This window comes from Amphichorda felina (assembly GCF_050947745.1).
Source record: "Amphichorda felina strain 45539 chromosome Unknown scaffold_1, whole genome shotgun sequence".
Classification (NCBI taxonomy): Eukaryota; Fungi; Ascomycota; class Sordariomycetes; order Hypocreales; family Bionectriaceae; genus Amphichorda; species Amphichorda felina.
In genome coordinates, this window is record NW_028145049.1 from 1,291,065 (window position 1) to 1,312,200 (window position 21,136).

General features: G+C 57.8%; 8 protein-coding genes across 8 annotated transcripts; 4 read left to right on the top strand and 4 right to left on the bottom strand.

The window, feature by feature from the left end:
- Nucleotides 1–1,383: 1,383 nt before the first annotated feature.
- On the top strand, nt 1,384–2,391 carry CLG1 (cyclin family protein; the record flags this gene model as incomplete). The annotated part of the gene is made up of 1 exon (XM_083189912.1): nt 1,384–2,391. The coding sequence occupies one exon, from the start codon at nt 1,384–1,386 to the stop codon at nt 2,389–2,391; it is 1,008 nt and encodes a 335-aa protein (XP_083053771.1).
- Nucleotides 2,392–4,277: 1,886 nt separating this feature from the next.
- On the top strand, nt 4,278–5,070 carry ACO1O0_000414 (N-terminal domain of NEFA-interacting nuclear protein NIP30-domain-containing protein; the record flags this gene model as incomplete). The annotated part of the gene is made up of 2 exons (XM_083189913.1): nt 4,278–4,515; nt 4,601–5,070. The coding sequence occupies 2 exons, from the start codon at nt 4,278–4,280 to the stop codon at nt 5,068–5,070; spliced, it is 708 nt and encodes a 235-aa protein (XP_083053772.1).
- A 200-nt stretch (nt 5,071–5,270) lies between these two features.
- On the bottom strand, nt 5,271–6,632 carry TIM54 (Tim22-complex subunit TIM54; the record flags this gene model as incomplete). Its single annotated transcript, XM_083189914.1, has 1 exon — nt 5,271–6,632. One exon carries the CDS (start codon nt 6,630–6,632, stop codon nt 5,271–5,273), a length of 1,362 nt encoding a protein of 453 aa, XP_083053773.1.
- A 2,058-nt stretch (nt 6,633–8,690) lies between these two features.
- On the top strand, nt 8,691–10,776 carry CBK1 (serine/threonine protein kinase CBK1; the record flags this gene model as incomplete). Its single annotated transcript, XM_083189915.1, has 4 exons — nt 8,691–9,313; nt 9,373–9,873; nt 9,928–10,401; nt 10,470–10,776. The coding sequence occupies 4 exons, from the start codon at nt 8,691–8,693 to the stop codon at nt 10,774–10,776; spliced, it is 1,905 nt and encodes a 634-aa protein (XP_083053774.1).
- Nucleotides 10,777–11,532: 756 nt separating this feature from the next.
- Nucleotides 11,533–12,255, bottom strand: sap62 (spliceosome assembly protein PRP11; the record flags this gene model as incomplete). Its single annotated transcript, XM_083189916.1, has 1 exon — nt 11,533–12,255. The coding sequence occupies one exon, from the start codon at nt 12,253–12,255 to the stop codon at nt 11,533–11,535; it is 723 nt and encodes a 240-aa protein (XP_083053775.1).
- A 275-nt stretch (nt 12,256–12,530) lies between these two features.
- Nucleotides 12,531–13,991, bottom strand: ACO1O0_000418 (pyridoxal phosphate-dependent transferase; the record flags this gene model as incomplete). The annotated part of the gene is made up of 3 exons (XM_083189917.1): nt 12,531–13,142; nt 13,204–13,735; nt 13,774–13,991. 3 exons carry the CDS (start codon nt 13,989–13,991, stop codon nt 12,531–12,533), a joined length of 1,362 nt encoding a protein of 453 aa, XP_083053776.1.
- Nucleotides 13,992–14,801: 810 nt separating this feature from the next.
- NUG1 (RNA-binding GTPase NUG1) lies at nt 14,802–16,515 on the top strand (the record flags this gene model as incomplete). The annotated part of the gene is made up of 2 exons (XM_083189918.1): nt 14,802–14,829; nt 14,891–16,515. The coding sequence occupies 2 exons, from the start codon at nt 14,802–14,804 to the stop codon at nt 16,513–16,515; spliced, it is 1,653 nt and encodes a 550-aa protein (XP_083053777.1).
- A 205-nt stretch (nt 16,516–16,720) lies between these two features.
- DIS3 (exosome catalytic subunit DIS3) lies at nt 16,721–19,726 on the bottom strand (the record flags this gene model as incomplete). Its single annotated transcript, XM_083189919.1, has 2 exons — nt 16,721–19,476; nt 19,531–19,726. 2 exons carry the CDS (start codon nt 19,724–19,726, stop codon nt 16,721–16,723), a joined length of 2,952 nt encoding a protein of 983 aa, XP_083053778.1.
- Between the last annotated feature and the right edge of the window lie 1,410 nt (nt 19,727–21,136).

The following is a 21,136-nucleotide window of genomic DNA, read 5'->3' on the forward strand; positions in this document are numbered from 1 at the left end:
CAGCCTCAAGGCCACACCAGGCCACCCACCAGTCGAGTCGTGAGTGGTGGCACTGGTGTGGGCAGTGGTGGTGGCACTGGTGGCAGTGGATTCCCTGCACCCCCCATGCGCCTATTTTCGCGCGTTTGCAGGGCCCCTGTGCCCACTGCCCAGTGCCCAGGTGGCCGTGGACGGTGGCATTCATCATCCTCGCCATCTCGTCCACCATCCACCATCGCTCTGCTGCAGACCCCGTTCCCACACAGACGCTAGCGAGTCTGGCTGCCCACCAGGGACCGCCATCCTCTCTCATCACTTATTCTTCTGCACCCTCTTCTGCCCGTCTTCCCTCCTCAACCCTCTCTTCCTCCCCATCCGCCTCTCCCTCTCTTCCTCTCCACTCGAACCCTCCTGAATCCGCCCAGCCCACGACAAGCCGAGTCCGCGAATCCTTCGTCGACTCCGGGATTCAGGTCCACGCGTGCCTTCTTCTCCCTACCGCCGTCACCGCCCGCTGTGCTGGCCGCCGCCCTGGAATTTCTTGGTATCTGGATGATCTGAAGCAACCACGCTTCTCACCACCCGGTTGCAGGCCTAGCCTCGAGCTCATTATATTTCTTCACGGCATTCTTTTCCTTTCAGGTTAGTATCATTTCACTGCAATTGGTGTTTTCCCTCCCCTTGTGCCCAGGACGCGCTTTTGCATGGCACGACCATCGACCCCGAGCTGTATAAGAGTTCTCGGCTTTTACCGCTGGTTTGAAAGATTCAACGCCCTGAATAAGGGTCAACCAACACGGCGTGACCTGCCTGCTCAGGCTATCAGCAAACGCTCGGCGGTAGCCTATGGGTGCTCTCGCGCAGCATTGTCTTCTAGAGGATATTGAGTCGCCGGCTGCCCTCGGAGGAGTCGAGACCCGTGGAGACACGCGGTTATCTTGGCGGCTCGTGCCCTCATCTTATTCCCTGACATCTTCGCACTAAATCACTTGTCAAGCGTCGCGATGCTTCTCTCTTTTGGTCAGGTTATTAATCGATCCTAGCCTGTTCAGATTCAGTCAAGCTTCTTTGGGCACTTCTCGACGACCTAGTCAGCCTAGATTCGTCGATTCTCACGTCACGACAAACGAAACGACCTACGAACGGACAGCAAACTTGTCAACGACGCAACATCCATTGCCTTATCTGTAGTGTCAGTCTCCACGACAATACAGGTAATCGTTAAATGGCTCCACGATCCCACTGAAGGTCGACCGACTCCTTCATTCTGCCGCTCTCTATCTCTCCTCCGGTCTCGAGACACGCTCGCAGAACCTACAGGTCCCTGCGTCTGCTCGCCTCGGACCTTGCCGATCCGACAAAGGTCTCCACGATCTTCGTCGGACCCTCACCCTTTCTTTCACCATGCCGGGCGGTGTGTGCGCCGTCCTCGACTACGAGGTCGAGGCCATGGCTGACTACGTTGCTGAGATGGCTACACGTGTGGTCACCCCCGATGCTCCTGTTACCTCGGGTTTCCGCAAATTTGTGTCGCAAATTCTCACTTCGACGCGACTCCCCAGCACCACCATCCTCCTGGGCATGAATTATCTTGCCAAGAGAGTCAACACGATGAAGAGCCAGGGGCCGTACAAGGCGTCTGAGGGGCAGGTGTGGCGGTATCTCACCGTTTCGCTGCTCCTGGGCAGCAAGTTTCTGGACGACAATACCTTCCAGAACCGCTCCTGGTCCGAAGTCAGTGGGATCGCTGTCTCGGAGCTCAACTCTCTCGAGTTCGACTGGGTTCAGGCCATGGGCTGGAGACTCTACGTCAACCTTGACTTGAGCAAGGACTACCAGGCCTGGCTGGAGAACTGGCGCGAGTGGCAGCAGATCAAGAAGCGACAGGCCCAGCCTGCCAGGGAAAGGCTCGCATCGCTTGTGCCCGCTATTGATACGGAGCTTGCGAGATACAGCGGCAACCGTCAATCGCCCCAGTCCCGCTACGTCCAGGACCAGGTTGCCGAGTACGAGCGTTACCAGGCTATGAAGGCTCATCAGCACAACTATCGCGGTCGCGATATGACCTGGTCCAACAACCCCTGGAATGCTCCCTTGACGCCTCCCGATTCAGGCTATGGCACTCCCGACTCCTACGCCATGTCCGCCGCGTCTAGCAACGCTCGGTATAACGATTGGTTCTCTCAGGCAGCGGCTCAGTACAATGGTCGCTACCACCAAGCCTCTGGACACAACAGCAACAACCCATTCTACCCCGCTCGCCAGGCCTCGTATGCCCCCAGCTATGGTTACAATCACCATCATGCTTGGGAACACGGCCAGGCCGAGTGCAGCTGTGCCACATGTGTCGGTCCACTGAAGCAGGCCCCATACTTCGCTTCTCACGCATATGGTCAGCCTGTGATGGGCTGATGGTGGCATCCAATTTTCTTCATCGCACAAAAGTTATAATTGCTCCGCGAGAGCGTTTGGGTCATGGATTACAAAAGATGTGGACTTGCGGTTCACGGATACGAGTTTTCTTTTTCTTTTTTTTTTTTCCTTTGCGAACTTCCGGACAACGACACGCATTTCAGATACCCCCGGCACGAAAGACGCTATGAAGCGGATGCGTTCAAGAGCTATCTGTTCAGCAGATCTGGGACCACCGACCCTGGATCTAATACCGATGACCTGCTCTTCACGCTGGGCAGGCCTTCAAATCGGCACAACACATCGGATGCTCTTCGAACCGCCGCTATCATCCACCGGTATACGTTCATAATGGTCACATTCGGCGTCTTGCTTTCATGCCATTCGACTTCACGTTATACGGCTACATTAGCCCGATAGACTTTGGTTTTCTACACGATTTTCCCTTCGGTGTTCTTGCGGCATTTTTTTTTCGACTGAATTTTGGGCCACACTCGCGCGCCTCGGGGCAGCTGGGGCTGTGGCTAAAGGACCACCACAGGCCCCATTCAGGCTTGCCGACATCTTCAAGGACGACAAGACGACTTCGTCCGATATTGGTGGTCGCTTATGACGACGCAGAGGCTTCATCCGGCACGATTCATATACCGGCCTTCAAGGTCTTATGCAGATACCCATTAACTTGGGCAGTTTGTTTTTCTTATCGAAGCCTCTGTGTCGGGCGACAGGTTGACGCCACTATTTTCTTTTATGTACAGCACGGCGTCATACCTTTTCTGGCCACCTTGTCTGGCATGGCTGCTGCATCATGCTCGAAGCATGTTCGTACTATTGTACGCTTCACAGCAAGCTTTCGTCACGGGCTCGACTGCGGCGCAACATTCAAAAGTTTGGGACAGTATATACATCTTTGTTACGGTTATGGTTGATCGCGGATGATTCGCTCCCGCCTGGAAAATTGGGATCTTACGAGGGGTTCATTGCATTGTGCTCAGCGGGTTAAAAGGGGGTTGGGCCACGGTTGATTTTCATTTCACGCCTTCTTTTGTCTTTTTTTTTTTTTCTCTTTCGCATTCTCCCAGCCGAGAGCAGGATCGACGCGCCGGTGGTTCTTGGGATTTCACCAAGCGGCCACCTCCGCGTCAGTCTGTCTGCCTTTGGCGGGCTAGCCTTTCGAGGCTCTAGACGATGGTCTTTTGTTGTTTGGTCGGCATTTTAGAGCCGGGATATGACGGGGTTGGCATTGTATGCGTTTTTAATGGCGTCTCACTGTGAGACCGGTGTCTTGAGAACAATACCCTATCGGTCGTTTCGCACGACTCGAAATGAAAACATTGGTTTGGAGCATTAAGATAGGACAGCACCAACTTAGAAGCTTATGACATACCTTATGAGACCACCATGGAGACGTGTGACAAGTTTGACAAGCCGCCCTCAATCCTTCTGGGCCTCTTCTTCGGTGGTGTTGGAAATCCAAAGTGTCGATTGTTTTCATACAATTGATTAATTGGTGTCCCGTCACTTGGGCTTGCCTTGAAGACCTTGCGAAGTGAACTGTTAACGGGGTTGGCTCTTTTGACTACATTCATGGCGCGTTCGGCGGTTTCTCGGCTAACTGTCATTGCATCCTCTTCATCTCACTTGTCTTCGGTTCACCTTACTGTTACCTGCCTGGGTATTCATTCATCCCATCCAGAATTGGACAGCCTTCATCCCAGGGTTTTCAGATTACTCCTCCTTTTCTCTTTCCATCGCATATTGGGACTTCAACGGGGGCACTGCTCTGCTCCTTCCACGCTCAGCTTCACCAACCTCCTCGCTCGCGGACATACTCTCTCATCAACAGATATTACCAGACCAGTGTACACAGGCGCGGGACAAGGCCAATGTCGGACAGATTCGTCTCCGGGGGCACGATAGGCCCGAGCAAAGATCTCGCAGAGGAGCCCGCGACCAGCGACGAAAGAGCAGCAGCAGCCGCTCCTCCCCCAGGCAAGAACAGCGCGGAATGGGAGGCCGTGCAGAAGCAGCTCGAGGCTGAGCGCCAGCTGCGCGAGGAGCAGCGTCGCAAGGCGGTGACGGGGGAGGAGAAGAGCCTGTATGACATTCTGCAGGAGAACAAAGGTACGCATCGCCGGGGTTTCCTACATGCATTTATTTGGTCGAGTTTCGGGATTTGGCGGCGATGCTCACAGGGATTCAATGATAGCCGCAAAGCAGGCCGCGTTTGAGGAGCAGAACAAGGTGCGGAATCAGTTCCGGGCGCTGGACGACGACGAGATTGAGTTTCTGGACGAGGTACGGGAAAGGAAGAGGATGGAGGAGGAGCGGGTGAGGAGGGAGACGCAGGAAGGGCTCAAGGCGTTCCGAGAGCGGCAGAAGGGGGATGGGCAGGGTGGTGCTGAGGAGAAAGGAGGAGAGGCGGGAGTGAGTTGGGAAATTGGGAGGAAGAGGAAGAGAATGAAGGAGAGGGAGATCAAGGGCGTGAGGAGGAGGGTCAGTGAAGGGGATGGGGTGAAAGATGGTGGTCAGAGGGGAAGTGAGGTGATGGATAAGAGGGAAGAGAAGGAGGCAGAGGCTGATGCAAAGACAGAAAAGCCCAAACCGGCAAGCCCCAAGGCAGAAGCGAAGAAACCCGGGCTTGTGCTGGTAGATTACGGATCTGACGATAGCGACTGATAATTAATAAGAGCTTGATGACTTTTAAAGAGGAGTAAGTGGCTTTATTATCGATGTGGATGCGTGTCACATCCTCTATGCGCAAATATCCTGAACCCCTTCTATGGCATGATGCTGCTATACAAATATGTTCAAATACAGATGGTGGTACAGATGGATCATCCAAATGTGGCAAAATTACTTGATCCTGATCCACTGGCTCAGTCGTCGTCCAAGTTGCCCACGTTGGGGCCCTTGGGCTTGCTCTCAAACGAGCTGGCACCCCAGCGCCATAGACCTCGCAGGCTGCCCTTTATCCAGCCCTCAATCTCCTCCTCGGGGACCACGACCTTGGCGGCGCGGGCCTCGATCTCCGGGATCATCTCGAAGCGGCGCATGCGTTCCCCGACGCGGGGGTCAATAACGATGGGTGACGCCCAGATCTTCTCCTTGGGCGGCTGCGGGGGCTCCACGGGCTTGTCGTCGGCGTCCTCCGCGGGGGCCTCGTCCTTCCAGACGCTCTTGGGCCAGTCCTTCTCCTCGTGCTTCAGGACGAGCTGCTGCTCGAACTCGCCATCTTCGGTGGAGCGCCAGTCGCGCGAGGCGGCGAAGCAGACGGCGGCGACATCCCGGCCGATGCCGTCGGCTAGCTTGCGGCGGTTGAGGAAGCGGCCGAGGCGGACAAAGGTGTGGGTGAATCCTAGGCGGTGGGGGAAGGGGATTGGGGCGGATGGCGAGAACTCGGTGGGGATGCTGTTGGGGAGGGCGGCGGAGGCGTAGTCTTCGATGGAGTTGTAGGGTGGTGGTTGCGGCGGTCGGTCGGATTTCTTCTCCTCTGGCTTCTTCTCTTCCTTCTTCTCTCCCTCCTCACCCTCAGAGGCGGCGGGCTTCTCCTCGACGGGCTTCTCCTCGACGGGCTTGGCCTCAATGACGGGCTGCGCTGGGGGATCCAGCGACCCCAGCCAGCCTTCGTGGAGTCCACGGACATATTCCTTCCAGGTATGGAGGCCAATGACCACATCGCCCTTGACGCCTTCATACTCTTGCAAGCCCATGTTCTTCCTCAGCTCCATCAGGCTCGACTCTTCTGTCTGGGGGAGCTCCTCGCCAGGCCTCTCCTGGGTCCTCCTCGCGCGGCGGATCTTCTCGGCGATGGCGGCCCGGACATCGCCCTGCTGCCTCCCCTGGACGAACTCCCAGTCCAGACCGGAGGCGGAGAGGACGGGCTTGACGTACTCGATGAAGTGGTCCTGGGCGGCGCGCAGGCCGTCGCCGGGGGGCGCCTCGAGGTAGATGGTGAGCTTGCGGGGGAGCTCGCTGGCGGAGGCGATGGGCTCGCTGGCGAGCGGGGCGACGGTGCGGCGCCACTTGGCGGTGGCGCGGTTCTTCTCGCGCTTGTCGTAGATGATGGCCGAGGCGAAGGCGGCGGTGATGCCCCAGAAGATCATCCAGTTGCGCGATGGGAGCTTCTGGGGCAGGTTTGGCAGGCCCATCATGCGCAGGGCCGGGTTCTGGGGTCGTGGTTTAGGCGCCTGGCTGGCGGCGCCGGCGCTGGCCTGAGTGGAAGGGCCGGCGTCTGACATGGTGATGGATGTTGTTTCACACGGTTGGTGTGAGCATCAAAGGGGAGAAGAAGGGACAGCTGCGTTGGTGGCACGTCGTCGCATGCCGGAGTCGAGGTGGACTAGCGAAAAAAATGGGCGCGATAACTTCCGATAAGGACGATAACGGGGCGGCGTGGAAATAACCCGTCCTCCGTGGTGGTCGACACTTGCACTCAACACCTGTTCTTGACTCAATTACTCAAACTCAAAATGACTCCGGCATCTGGTAGATGTGTTCAGAGAGGGTTAGAGCTATTTGTTTCTTGATTGTCTTGATTTATTTTGGATGGTGTTGGTGGGGGCCTGATGTCGCAAAGTTGGGCTGGACAATACCTCGGAGCAGGGAGATTCCCCTGCCTGTGTGTAGATGGCCGACTTGATGTTTCCAGTCGGCTTCTGGAATACAGTATTACAGGACACTTGCAAGGGTATACAAGGCAGTACGTACTTTTCAGCCAAGGCATGGTCTATTGTCGGCACATGGCGGGAGATGCACGTAGTGCATGGCTTGCATCGCGGCGCAGACAGAGGACCTTGGCTGGTGCACAGATCCCGGGTGTGGGCAGGAAGCTGGAAAGGACCGAGACATGAGACATGGAGAGACAGCAGCAGGTTTGTCCTGGCGTGTCAGCCACAGCGCGTCAACAGGTCTTGAATACTGAGAGGTTCGCGCCACTCGTAGAGGCATCCAGCCGTGGTCTCCTGGAGAGGTGAACGGACAAGGGCGCAATGTATTATATGTGACGGGGGCCAAGACGGCCAACCACAGGACCGGGTCCGACGAGCCAACGGCGACCGTCGCTGTCTAATTTGGACTGCTGCCCGACGCACTGGTGAAGGTTGTGCTATAGGTAGTAGTAGTAGTACGAGTATCTGTACATGCATCGGTGTCGCAGGTCGACCTGAAGCACCATCGGGGTCGGATAGTGGGGTAGGTAGGTGGTATTGTGTGCTGGGTGTGGTGGCGGGTAGATGGAAGGGGAGGAAGATGAGATTTTGGGCTGAATGAGGGAGTCCCCGGCGCCGTCAAGTATCAACTAGACTGACATATTACATATTACTAAAAGTGAGCACCTAATACCTGACCACTGCATGTCTAGGCAAGTAAGGTAGTATACCACCTGCAGCTTCAGCTCGCCAGATCTGCATCGTCTTTTGCTTGAGTGGCGGAGTGAAAAAGAGCCAGCGAATTCAGGGCAGCATGCCAGCAGCAGACCACCGGCACCAGCCAGTGATAGCCACTATCCACACCGTCGCCAGAGGGCCGTCGGGCATTGGCCCAGCGGGTATTGGCAGCTAAGCGCGGTCCGCTGTTAGTGGGGTTGCAGGGCCGTCATCAGTGGCTGGTGCCATGTAAACCGTCCATTGCTCAGGTGGTTCCGCCCCCCGGGCCCGTGCCCCTCCTCCCCTGTCGCGCGAGCCCGTCTCCCTGAAAGCTCCCCCAACTCCCAACCGAGTCCCCATTGAAGGCCCCGTTGTCTCGGCCGACTGCTTGCTGCCCTCTCCACCTCCTATCCTCCTGTCCTCTTTATTACTCCTCTTGCTTCTCACGCCGTCCCAGTTTCGCCCGATACTGCTTCCAGAGGCTCGACGTTGCCAGCCAAGAGCGAGAGTTTTCCAGTACTTTTGCGTATCCTGCGCCTCGCCCAACGCTGCCAACGGTTTCGCGGCTGTTTGAGGACCCCTAAACCTGCAGACACCGCCGCACCGAACCACCCCTCCTTCGCTCCGCCGCCTTGACCGCTGGTATCCTTCGCTGCTAGTAACCCCCAAGTAACCCCCTAGTGACCCGGTTGCCCAGCACGACAACTACACCAGCCCGCACTACTAATCGAGTTCTTGGGCCATTGTGCGACCGCATCTCTTGCTTCTCCCGAGAGAAACGGCTGCAGCTGCTCTCCAACTTCGCGCTGTGGACTTGTAGTAGGATCGGCGCGCCGACCTGCTGTGAATCTTCCCCCGCCAATTTCGCCCACCTCGAACCTACATCCATCTCCTCTCGACCGCCGCCCGTGCCCACGGCCAGGACTCGAAATCATGGATCCCAATAGCAACCGCCTGCAGCTGAACTTTGACAGCAACCAGCAGAGGCTACCCCTCCCCAACGACCGGGCATACCCCACGACCCCCTCGACCTTCCCTCAGCCGGTCTTCCCCCCGTCCTCCGGCCAGCAGCCTCAGCCTGGTGCTCTGCATCCGCAACAGCAGGCCTACGGAGCACCGCAGTACGGCGCCCCGGGCTACTTTGTCCAGAACCAGTACGCGCCCCAATACGCCGCCCCGCCTCATGACGACCGAAACGCTGCCTACCAACCTCGATCCAACACCCCTGGCAATGACCCCAATACCGGCCTGGCGCACCAGTTCTCTCACCAGAACCTAGGCGGCGCCGGCCGTAATGCCGGCTACGCTCGGGGACCCTCTCCCTCCCAGCGACCTCGCACCTCCGGCAGCAGTGGCCAGCAGCCCCCGTACAACAGCTACGCCAATGCCCCCCCCGTGCCCCAGAGCTCCGCCCCTGTGCCGGAGTTCCAGCAGGCCCCCGAGAGGAACCCGGACAAGTACGGCTCCAACGCAAACAGCAACCAGAAGAAGTGCTCGCAACTGGCGGCCGACTTCTTCAAGGACAGCGTGAAGAGGGCCCGCGAACGTAACCAAAGGTAGGCAGATGCCCCCCCCCCCCTATCCCCCTTAGTACTCTTGCTGACTCCGTGTCTAGACAAAGCGAGCTGGAGGGGAAGCTGCAGGACCCAAGCCAGAGCTCCACTAGGAGGGAACAGCTGTGGTCGACTGCTGGCCGCAAGGAAGGTCAGTACCTGCGTTTCCTGCGCACCAAGGACAAGCCCGAGAACTACAACACTGTCAAGATTATCGGCAAGGGTGCCTTTGGTGAGGTCAAGCTGGTGCAGAAGAAGGGCGATGGCAAGGTCTATGCCATGAAGTCACTCATCAAGACGGAGATGTTCAAGAAGGACCAGCTGGCCCACGTTCGCTCCGAGCGTGATATTCTCGCCGAGTCCGACAGCCCCTGGGTCGTCAAGCTCTACACCACTTTCCAGGACTCATACTTCCTGTACATGCTCATGGAGTTCTTGCCCGGTGGTGACTTGATGACCATGCTCATCAAGTACGAAATCTTCTCCGAGGACATTACCCGATTCTACATTGCCGAGATTGTTCTGGCCATTGATGCCGTTCACAAGCTTGGATTCATCCATCGGTAGGTGTTAGACTATCATGGCAGTGAGGGAGACAGCTGCTGACCACACGACAGTGACATCAAGCCAGACAACATTCTCCTAGACCGTGGCGGCCACGTCAAACTGACCGATTTCGGTCTCTCGACTGGCTTCCACAAGCTCCACGACAACAACTACTACCAACAGCTGCTACAGGGACGATCAAACCGCCCTCGTGACCGTAATTCCGTCGCGATTGACCAGATCAACCTGACGGTCAGCAACCGGTCTCAGATCAATGACTGGCGTCGGTCGCGTAGGCTGATGGCCTACTCCACCGTCGGCACCCCTGACTACATTGCGCCGGAAATCTTCACTGGCCACGGATACTCGTTCGACTGCGATTGGTGGTCGCTAGGCACCATCATGTTCGAGTGCCTTGTCGGCTGGCCACCGTTCTGCGCCGAGGATAGCCATGATACCTACCGCAAGATTGTCAACTGGAGGCAGACCCTCTACTTCCCCGATGATATCACGCTTGGTGTTGAGGCTGAGAACTTGATCCGAAGGTTTGTTTCCCAGAATATCTTATTCTTAGGCTGAGGCTGAGATGGCTGACCACGATTGATTGAAACAGCATGGTCTGCAATACGGAGAACCGTCTTGGCAGGGGAGGTGCCCACGAGATCAAGAGCCACGCCTTCTTCCGTGGCGTCGACTTTGACAGCCTGCGACGCATCCGGGCTCCCTTCGAGCCCAGGCTCACGTCCAACATTGACACGACCTACTTCCCAACGGATGAGATTGACCAGACCGACAACGCCACCATGCTCAAGGCTCAGCATATCCAGCAGGGCCGCAACGGACAGGTGGAGGAGTCGCCTGAGATGAGCCTGCCGTTCATCGGCTACACATTCAAGCGGTTCGATAATAACTTCCGATAAATAATCGCAGCCGTTTCAAGGCCGCCCGGATCTGGCCTTGGCACTGTCGAGGGCCGGGGGAGCCTGCATCATATGAAAAGAGAGAGATATCTTGCGGTGGGAGAATCTGCATACAGAAGGCATATGAGTTTATACTGCGCAATGATACACCGAACTTCACCTTTGGCACGGACCAAGGTGGTCGATTCTACTGCCTGCATTTCCATGAATATACTACGGACCTAGACAGTCTCATACCTTAGCCACTCCAGACGCAAACATGCCACTTGGATTAGCAAACGATTGACCGACTCCCTTCCATGATGCAATTGTAACGCTTGTGTCTTAGAGTACAATCTATCCACGGGTATCTGTTCCAAGTTCCCAAAACTGATATTACATGTAAACTCCTCCGCTCGCCGCAGTGCCTCGTTACCCAGCGCCGCCGCCGCAACTGCAGCGCGAAGCCGTAGCTTTGGAACGACTCTAGCAGCAACCACAAACCGGTGGTCTGAGAGCCAGCTTCCACATATCCACCACCTGCGAGCCCAATGTGCTTCTCGCTCGACGCATTTGGGGAGAAGATCTCATCCCTATAAAAAGGGACGGCATGATGGATTCGACAGCGAAGACGCGTAGAGGTCTTGCATCTTGTCGTGCCGCTAATTCTTTCTTCTCCAGCTGCCGCGAATCATCATCCTTCATCTCAGGTTCGCGGCGAGCGCTCATCTGAATGAATTCCAAAGATAGCCCTTCCCATATCATCATCTCTCTCTCTCATGTCCGCGCCGTCAACCCGGGCGCAGCATTATAACGCTCCTCACGCTCCGTCATGAACATGATCTGGAGCCAGTACTCCTTGGCGTCCGGATCCCAAAAGTCAAACTGGCGGTCCTCGCGCTTGTCCAGCTCGCGGGCGGGGATCTTGAAGCCGACCGTCTCGTAGGGCTCGGCGGCGACCAACAGGTACTGGTAGTTCTTGTCCGGCTCCTCAATGCGCTGGGTGAAGGCGTTCATGACCTGCCAGCGGGGGGCCGGGCTCCCCGGGCTGGCGTCCGGGTACTGCAGCTGGAACAGCAGGCCTTGCTGGCGCGTCACCGGGTCGCGGATCTTGGTGATCTTGTACCCCGGGCGGCCGATCTTGACGAGGTTACGGCGCGGTCCCTGGAGCCCCGCGGGGAGTCCCGTGGCCGGGTCGATGGCGTTCTGGTTCTGCGAGCGGCCCTCCTTGGCCTCGCGGGCGGCGCGGCGGGCGAGGTTGGTCTGGTGCTTCTTGCCCTGGGTGTGGGCGAGGTAGGAGCCGTCATTCTGGTGGACCGTCAGACAGAGGCGGCACTCGAAGGAGCCGACGTGGTTCTTGAAGAAGTAAGGGTCCTTGTCGAGGTCGATGGTCTCGAGGGCGAGCTTGCGGAGGCGCTCGCGGCGGTCGGCGTTGGTGGCCGACTGCGAGGCGACGCCGCCGCCGCCGAACTTGGAGCCTGCGCGGTTCTGGTAGTCCATGGTGATGTGGGATGTGTGTAGATTGCGGTGGGAATATGGGGAGGGAGAGAGATTTCACGTCGCGTGGAACACGGTTGGTGGTTGAGATGTACAGAGGCGGAAACTTTACTGGGCGAGGCGAGGCGCGCCGGCTGAGCCTCGGATGATTACGTCTTCACCGACCTAGGTACTTGGTACCTACCTAGGTAGTCAAACCAGGAGCTTCAAGTGGTCTGTCTCAACTTCCATTCAACAACTTCAAATTGACATGTTCCTCCTATTCCTACATGATGTAATTATGAAGCGAGGGCAACGTGCTCTGCATGGTCAGACACAAACTTCTTGACAGCGCTGACGAACCGCTCCAGCTCCGCCTCAGGAGTCTCCCAGATGAGCGCCATCAACCCCCGTCGCGCAAACCAGAAGCCGTGCTCTATCATTTCAAACCAGAACAGCTCCCTGAGGTCATCGCACTCGTCGACTTCGCCGCCACGGAGGATCTCACGGGTGCCGTCTAGCGGAGTGTGCACAGCCATGACGGTACCTATGCCAGTGAAGCACAGCTTGGTCCCGCCCGTCACGTCGTTGAGCCGATCGCGGAACTTGTCGCCCACGGCCGTGAAGAGGTCGGCGTTCTGCATGGTGTAGAGCTTGGTCATGCCCGTGTGGCCCACGTGAGTCACGAGTGTGTTGTTGTTGAAGGTGCCCGAGTGGGACACGGAGCCTCCGAGGCGAGGATCGAACGCGGCCATGATGTCGGCTCTGCCGCCAAAGGCCCCAAACGCCAGACCGCCGCCTAGCCATTTGCCAAACGTCTTGAGGTCTGGCTCCAGGCCGTGCATGTGGGCGAGGCCGCCGGCTGACATTCTCGACGTCATGACCTCGTCGAGGATGAACAGCACACCCGCCTTGACGCCCCCGCGAGTCAGTGACGATGAGCCTCATGATGGGGGGTTATCTTCAGCTGACCTGCTTTGCTGCTTCCTGGATGCCTTTCAAAAAGTCCACCTTGGCGGGGAAACATCCGCCAGCACCCTGCATGCCCTCGACGAGCACGGCAGCCACCCCCTCGGTCCGGATAGCCTTAGTGGCGCTGTCCAAATCGTTGAACGTGGCCACGATCCAGTCCTCGACGTCGACGTTGTTCGCCGCCGGCTTCCCGCCCGCGAACCCCAGGACACCGCCGTGGTAACCGCCCGCGAAGACCACGACCTTGCGTCTGCCCGTGAAGAGTCTCGCGGCGGCGAGGGCGTGGAGGTTGGCCTCGGTGCCCGAGTTGGCGAAGCGCACGCGCTCGAGGCCGAAGCGGCGGCACAGCTCCTGGGCAAAGATGGTCTCCTGCCTGGTCGTAGCGCCGACGTTCATGCCAATGTCCTGGACGACATGGGCGATGGCGGCCTGGAGCTCGGGTCTAGAGTGGCCGTATAGGGCAGCAGTGAACTCACATGTGAAGTCGGTGAAGCTGTTGGGCTGATGAGATTCGCTTCTATTCCCCTCATCTCTGCATCTAAGGGGTAATCTTGGGTAAGTGGTACGTACGTCTGGCCATCCTCCGAGGTCACCTGGTATCCGCGACCGGATTTCATGTAGATTGGGAAAGGGCTGGCATGGAGAACCGTCCTCGTATTGCCCCCAGGGAGTGTCCTGGTGGCCTCCTCATGGAGGGCCGCTGAGATGCTATTGTTCTGGACGTAGCGGAGCCTGGCAGCTTCCACAGCGCTCTTGAGGTTCTGGGCTCTAGTAGTAGCGTCTGCCATGTTGGTACCTCTGTCGTTCACTCACTTACAGCTGGTCTGCTCAATTATCAGTGTTCAAGTTGTTGATGCTCTGGGATCAAATCATCAATCCACGCCCCCCGTCTTATCTATCTACTCGTAGGCGACTGGTGACCCGGCCTCGGTTCTCGCGTTTCGGATTTCAGATGACAGCCAAGCAATGCTTCCTCGCATACACTGTAGGGAAGCGATTATGCCAAACGCACCCTGGCTGGACAGGGTGTCCAACGATGGTGTCGCAAGGTGCCCAAGAACTGCATACACATGTGCACGCGCCGCGCCAATGCATCGAGTGACAAGACCATCTACATAACAGTACCTGCTGTGTTGTTGCGCAGGGCACTGGGGTTCAGCACTCATAGTCGATTTGCAGATCTAGGTACAGAGTACGGAGTACTTCTAGTGGATCCTTTTTTTCGACCAAGACTGGGGGGGGATAAGTACCAGGCGGGCACGAAGAGCAGCCTGCACAATCGTCCATTGTTGAACCCCCGGTTAAGAGACCAGACTCGATTGCAAATGCTTAAGCTGGAAACCAACTTTCTTGTGTAGCATTATTGAATCATAAGTATCCGTAGGGAACATGCAGCTAGGTTGTACTAGTATTAGTTGGTGGAGGTGGGGCTTTGGCGGTGAGAGGTAGTTGTTGAATGGCCGGCAGAATCGACATCCCACTTGGTTTTTTCTTCCAAAAATTTGGTCGTCCACCGCCACAGATTGGCCCCAGGCTCAAGACACCACCATCACGATACATCCACATCGCCCACATACGACCATCGTCGATCAGTCACAATGGCGGGCACAATCAACAGGCCGGGCAGTGAGTACTAATCATCGTCTTTACCCTATTTCCCTGTCCGTCCCCTAAACCCTGTTCCTAGAGCCCAAGTCCAAGCGGACGACCAGCCGCCTCCGCAACAAGATCGAGAAGGCGTCGGCAGCCAAGCAGCGCAAGGAGCGCAAGCTCGCCAAGAAGAACCCCGAATGGAGGTCCAAGCTCAAGAAGGACCCGGGCATTCCCAACCTGTTCCCCTACAAGGACAGGCTGCTCGAAGAGATTGAGGAGAAGCGCCTGAGGAAGATTGAGGAGACCCGCAAGAAGAGGGAGATGGTCAGGGCTGCCAAGACGGGCGCCAACCAGCAGCCCGCTGAGGATGCCATGGAGGACGACGATGTCGCCAACGACAATGGTAGCGGCATGGACGACGACGACGATGCCATGGATGAGGATATCGACGAGTCCAACCCCATGGCTGCCCTCATCGCCAGCGCACGCGCAGCCGCCGAAGACTACGACCGCAAACTCGAAGACGACGACATGGACGAGGACGATGACAGCGATGAGTCGGATGACGGTGCTGGCGTCTCCATTGGCCAGGCCTCGTCGCGCAAGACCTACGACAAGGTCTTCAAGCAGGTCGTCGAGCAGGCCGACGTCGTGCTGTACGTGCTCGACGCCCGCGATCCCGAGGGCACTCGCTCGCGAGAGGTGGAGCGCAGCATCATGGCTGCTGCCTCGGGCGGCAAGCGCCTCATCCTTGTCGTCAACAAGGTCGATCTTGTGCCCCCCAAGGTCCTCCGTGACTGGCTCGTCTACCTGCGCCGCTACTTCCCGACCCTGCCCCTGCGGGCCTCCAATGGCGCCCCCAACGCCCACACCTTCAAGCACCGTGACCTGACGGTCCAGAACACCTCCGAGGCCCTGTTCAAGGCCCTCAAGAGCTACGCCGCCAGCAAGCAGCTGAAGCGTGCCGTCTCCGTCGGTGTCATCGGCTACCCCAACGTGGGCAAGAGCTCTGTCATCAACGCCCTCCTGGGCAGGATGAGCGGCAAGGGACCCAGCTCCTCCAAGGCCTGCCCCGCGGGCGCCGAGGCTGGCGTCACCACCAGCATCCGCTCTGTCAAGATCGACAGCAAGCTGACCCTGCTCGACTCGCCCGGCGTCGTCTTCCCCTCGTCCTCGGCCACCCAGTCGGGCGGCCTCGTGTCGATCAAGAACGCCACCGAGGCCCACGCGCACCTCGTCCTCCTGAACGCCGTGCCGCCCAAGCAGATTGACGACCCCATCCCCGCCGTCAACCTCCTCATCCGCCGCCTCTCGGCCTCGCCCGACCTCCTGCAGAAGCTGCTCGACGTCTACGACATCCCCCCGCTCATGCCCAGCAAGTCCGACGGCGACCTCACCACAGACTTCCTCGTCCAGGTCGCCCGGAAACGTGGCCGTCTCGGCAGGGGTGGCGTGCCCAACCTGAATGCCGGTGCCATGACCGTCGTCACCGACTGGCGCGACGGCCGCATCCAGGGCTGGGTCCAGCCCCCGACTCTGCCTATCGAGTCCACCACCCCTGCTGCTGCGGGCAAGCCGGCTGTGAAGAATGCTGGCGAGGACGACGTGACGCCCGACCAGAAGCAGATTGTGACCGAGTGGGCGGCCGAGTTCAAGATTGACGGACTGTGGGGCGATATCGGCGGCGATGCTGCCCACGGAGACACCATGGAGCAGTAGAAAGAAAGATGCAGACGATGTGTGGTTTATGATGGCGGGTCGACAAAACATGTTTGGCGTTTCTAGGTTGGCTGGTAAAAATGGACTAATCTACACTGCGTATATATATACCTTTTCAAAGCTTCCTTTTTTTTCCCCTTTGGTCTACATTCATGCGTTCTATTGATAGTGACTCCTATCCTTTTGGGTTTGTTTGATTGTTTGTTCATGCGCTAATCAACTCCATCTTGACGCCCCTCTTGCCCGTCATCTCGTCCTTCTCGTCATGGACCCTAACCTTGACCTTCTGGAACAGCTCCACGCGGACGTCCCTGCTGCCCTTGGTGGTGAGCGTGTACGACTCGGCGTCGAACTCGCTCTCGGGCTCGGGCTCGGCCAGGTCGCGCAGGCGGATCAGCCCCTCGATGCCGAAGCGCGGCACGAGGACGACGAAGCCGTTGCTAAAGATCTTCATGACGAAGGCTTCCTCCTCGGCGACCTTGCCCTTGAGGGCCTGCCCGACGTAGTAGGCGATGCTGGCGCGCCCGGCCATCTGCGCGTTGCGGTGGCGCACGTTGATGTTCTTGCACACGGCCTCGAGGCGCCCGCGGCTGCGCACCGATGGGTGCACGGGCTCGTAGTTGATGGCGGCCGCGAGCTGCCGGTGGGCCAGCAGGTCGGCGTAGCGCCGGATGGGCGACGTGAAGTGTGTGTAGATCTCCGACGCCAGCCCGTAGTGGCGGAACTCCGGGTATGCCTGCGTCCCCGAGCAGAAGTACTCGGCGCTCATCATGCAGCGCGTGGCCATGATGCGCACCAGCGTGTTGAAGAAGGGGTCCCTGGCGTCCACGCACTGGTCCAGCGAGTCGGCCAGCGCCTTGGACGTGTCGGTCCGGAGCTCCAGCCCGCGCTTGACCTGCAGCTGGTTGGCCAGCTCCTCAAAGTTGGTCTTGGGAGGCGCCGCGTGGCGGCGCAGAATGGCCGTCTGCGGAAAGGCGTCGTAGATCTTGGCCGCCACGCTGACGTTGGCGAAGAGCATGAACTCCTCGACCAGCGAGTTGGTGTCGAGCAGCTCCTTGGTCTTGACGTCGATGGGGTCCGATGACTCCGACTCCATCTGGACCTTGATTTCCGGTGACGAGAGGCTCAGGGCACCCGCGTCCATGCGCTTCTGCTTCAGCTTCTTGGACAGCATGAGGAGCATGCGCATGCCGTTGGTCAGATCGTCCTGCTGCGACTCGTCGTCGATTCTGAGCTGTGCCTGTTCGTAGCTGAACGCCTCACGGGACTTGATGACCGACTTGGTGAACCGGACATTGACAATGTCGGCGTTTTCGTTGAGCTCCCACAGAACGGAGAAGGCGTAGCGCTCCACGTACGGCTTGAGCGAGCAGAGATCCGTACCCAGGAGCATCGGAAGCATGTCTATGCGCTTGTCGACAAGGTAGACCGTAGTGCCTCGTATGCTGGCCTCGGTGTCCATGGCATTGGCGGGCTTGACGAAATGCGACACATCTGCAATGTGGACGCCGACCTCAAAGTTGCCGTTGGGGAGCTTCCTGGCGTGAAGGGCATCATCAATATCCTGGCAGCCTGGAGGATCAATACTGCAGATGAGGAGCCCCCGGAGGTCCTCCCTGTCCCTCCAGCCGGGGTCTTCTGTGCTCTCGGGGACTTTCCAGTCGTGGCCCTCCTTGGGGAGGCAGTCGAGGACCGTCTTGGGGAATGGTCGGTACTGGACATCCCACTCCAGGAGGAGAGCCTCTGTCTCGGCCGACTTGGTCTCGAGCTCGCCCAGGGAGCGCACAAAGTGCCCCACGGGGTGCCTCGAGTCTCGCTCCCAGGAGTCGATGGTGACTAGCAGCCGCTTCCCAAGGAGCTCCGATGTTTGACGAGTACGCAGGCGAATCTTGGGGATCTTCTTGTCCATGGGAATGAGGAAGACGTTGTCCTGTCTCCGACCCTGAGTTGATCCCTTGCTAGCGGATGAGGGATCGATGTGGCCGACGTATTGGCGCCAGTTCCGCTTGACAATGCCCACCACCTTGGCGGTGGGTTGAGGGCGGCCCTCCGAGGTGCCCTTGTGAGTTCTCTTGACCTCCTCCTGGAGAGCTTTACGCTCCTTCTCCGAGACCAGGTCCTGGCTCTCCTCAGCGTCGGCATTCTCATCCCGAGTTATGGCCTCTTCCTCGATGATCTTAGTTGACGGCGCCTTCCACTGCTCTTGCGGTAGCACCTCCACGACGACCACATCGCCATCCACCGCGCGGTTGATATTCTCGCGGCCGAGGATCAGCAAGGGCTTGGGGAATGCAGGGACTTTTATGGACCCCTCCAGGTAGTTGTAGGGCGAGACGTTGAATATGCCTTGGTGCATGAGCCCAGCCTTGACGCCCGTCATCATCCTGGAGATGGTGAAATGCTCCGGGTAGAGCATCTGGCCTGGTTTCTTAAATCCGCCCGAGCTCTGGACCTCTGCCACCATGTCGAGTAGCCGTTCGCCGTCCTTTAGGCTTCGGACGTACTCCTCGAGGGAGGCGGCGTGGAGGCCCTCCTCGCGTGCCTTGCGGAGGTTGTCCTGGTCATCGCTGAGCATGACGACGGCGGGGACCTTCTTGGCCTTTGTCTGAGCCAGATGCTGGCCGTACCACTTGAGGGCCTCGCGGACGGCGCGGTCGTTGCGGTCGTTGACGCTCTCGTTGGGGGAGCGGTTGACATAGGTCTCCTGGCGGAAGTCGTTGAAAAAGACGTAGAAGCGCTTGTCCTCGCTCTTGGTCAGGCCAAGCAGGCGGTTGTAGAGCGGGAGGGAGCGGTTGCGCAGCTCCTCCAGGACTGTCTGCAGGATAATAACATCGTAAAATGAAGAGCTCTGCTCGAACAGGTCCATAGCGTTGAGCAAGGCGTTGGTATCAGGCATCAGATAGTGGCCCTGGGGGAAGGCCTTGGTCCCCGCCGGTTTGTCCGAGAGGACAGGGGGCTGGGCTGCAGAGCTGGTCAGTAAGACGTCAAGACCAAGAGTTGGGAAGATCAGCTCACCTTGCTGGGAGGCATTTCGGGGCGCACTCTCAAGGCAGGCCCTGCAGAGCTTGGAGGAGCAGGGTATGTCGCTCCTCAGGTAGACTTCTCTGACGATTTTCTGGACCTTGCCGCTGCGGGTTGAGCGCACATAGACCTTGCTGGAGATGTTGGACGCGAAGACATCGCCGTCATGGGCGCGCTTGAGGCTCGTCATCTTCACTTGTGCTGGCTTGGCCCAGGTTCTCAAATGCTAGCGCAAAACCACAGTCTCAGGCTGAGAAATCAGTGGTGATGATGATGAGAACTCAAGGTATGTGATCCACCTCTGGTCTTATCGATAAGATTATCAGCTTCGATAAGATTCTTCCACCGCCCAAGCCTATCTGACCAAGAAACCCATTGTCGAAACTATCCAATGTCAAGATTATAACCATGATCATCATTTACTGTCATGATTCAATTAATTTGGGCTCTTGGTATTACCTATTCTTTTGGAAGCCCGACTACCACGTGATGTGCTGCTGTACTGTCACGTGGGTCCGTCGCCTTCCTCGTCTCGACTTCAGCCTGGGAAACTTCTTCTCAAACAGCAACTATAGTCGGCTTTGGTCATGGCAAAGAAAGATCTAATACCTGGTATCAGAACTCACACACATCCAATTGCTTTCTTGCCTTACCAAGTATCGTTGTCAACTGCTCCATCTCACGGGCTTTGAAACCTGCTAAGTCTGCCCAGGTTGCGTTGACCGGAACTCAGCAACTACGAAGCCACTAAGGATACCTGTGCTTTCCTCACCTAACTACGGCCTTGGTAAAAAGCACTTCCCAGTTCTCTCTTTCCCACAGAAACTCTTTCAGTCTTATCAATGGGTTCTCCTCCCCTGCTCCATGCCTAGGAGCTCTCATCCTCACTCCTGAGGAACGCGCACAACAGTAAGAGAGCCCTTAACGCGGCGAGAAAACACTAAGAAAGGCATCTGAAAACCAGTTGTATCAACTTTGTATCGAACTACACCAATTCTGGCCCTCAAACAACAAGCTATGCTGCCGCCATCGTCTCCATCCTTGTTCCCGTCCGCCAGACTACCAAGGTGGCGGATTGCAACCCCAAGTATTTCTTATTTCTGGTCTTTCGATCCGCAAGTAACGTTAAAATCGCAGTTCCATCTCTGAGACCGGCATACCGCCTCTCCTTGGAAGATTGGCCAGTGTCTTCAGGCTCCGCCTCCTGCCAGACGTCGGGCCTACGTCTACCTATCCAGCCCGCAAAACCCGGGGGGAGGGAGAGAGGGAGAGAGGGAGACGTAGCCGTCAATGCCCAATCCCTCTTATCAGACGCGTCATCTTTTTATCTCCGCGATGTCGCCTATCGTGGAGGCTGCCAGCGAGTCGATGAGACGCTGGCGGGGGTCGCTCAGTCCCGTCACCCGTGGTTGGGCCACAGTCGGCATTGTGATCCGTCACCAGGGCATGCAGAGACCAGCCGACAATGACACCATCCTCCGTTTCTGTATCAGCAGCTGCCACTTCGTACCAAGGAGAAGGACACATAAGCAGTCCGACTCCCAAGTCCCGTCTTCCATCCCCGCTCGATCATGATTGGCAGGGCTTGGACATCGACACC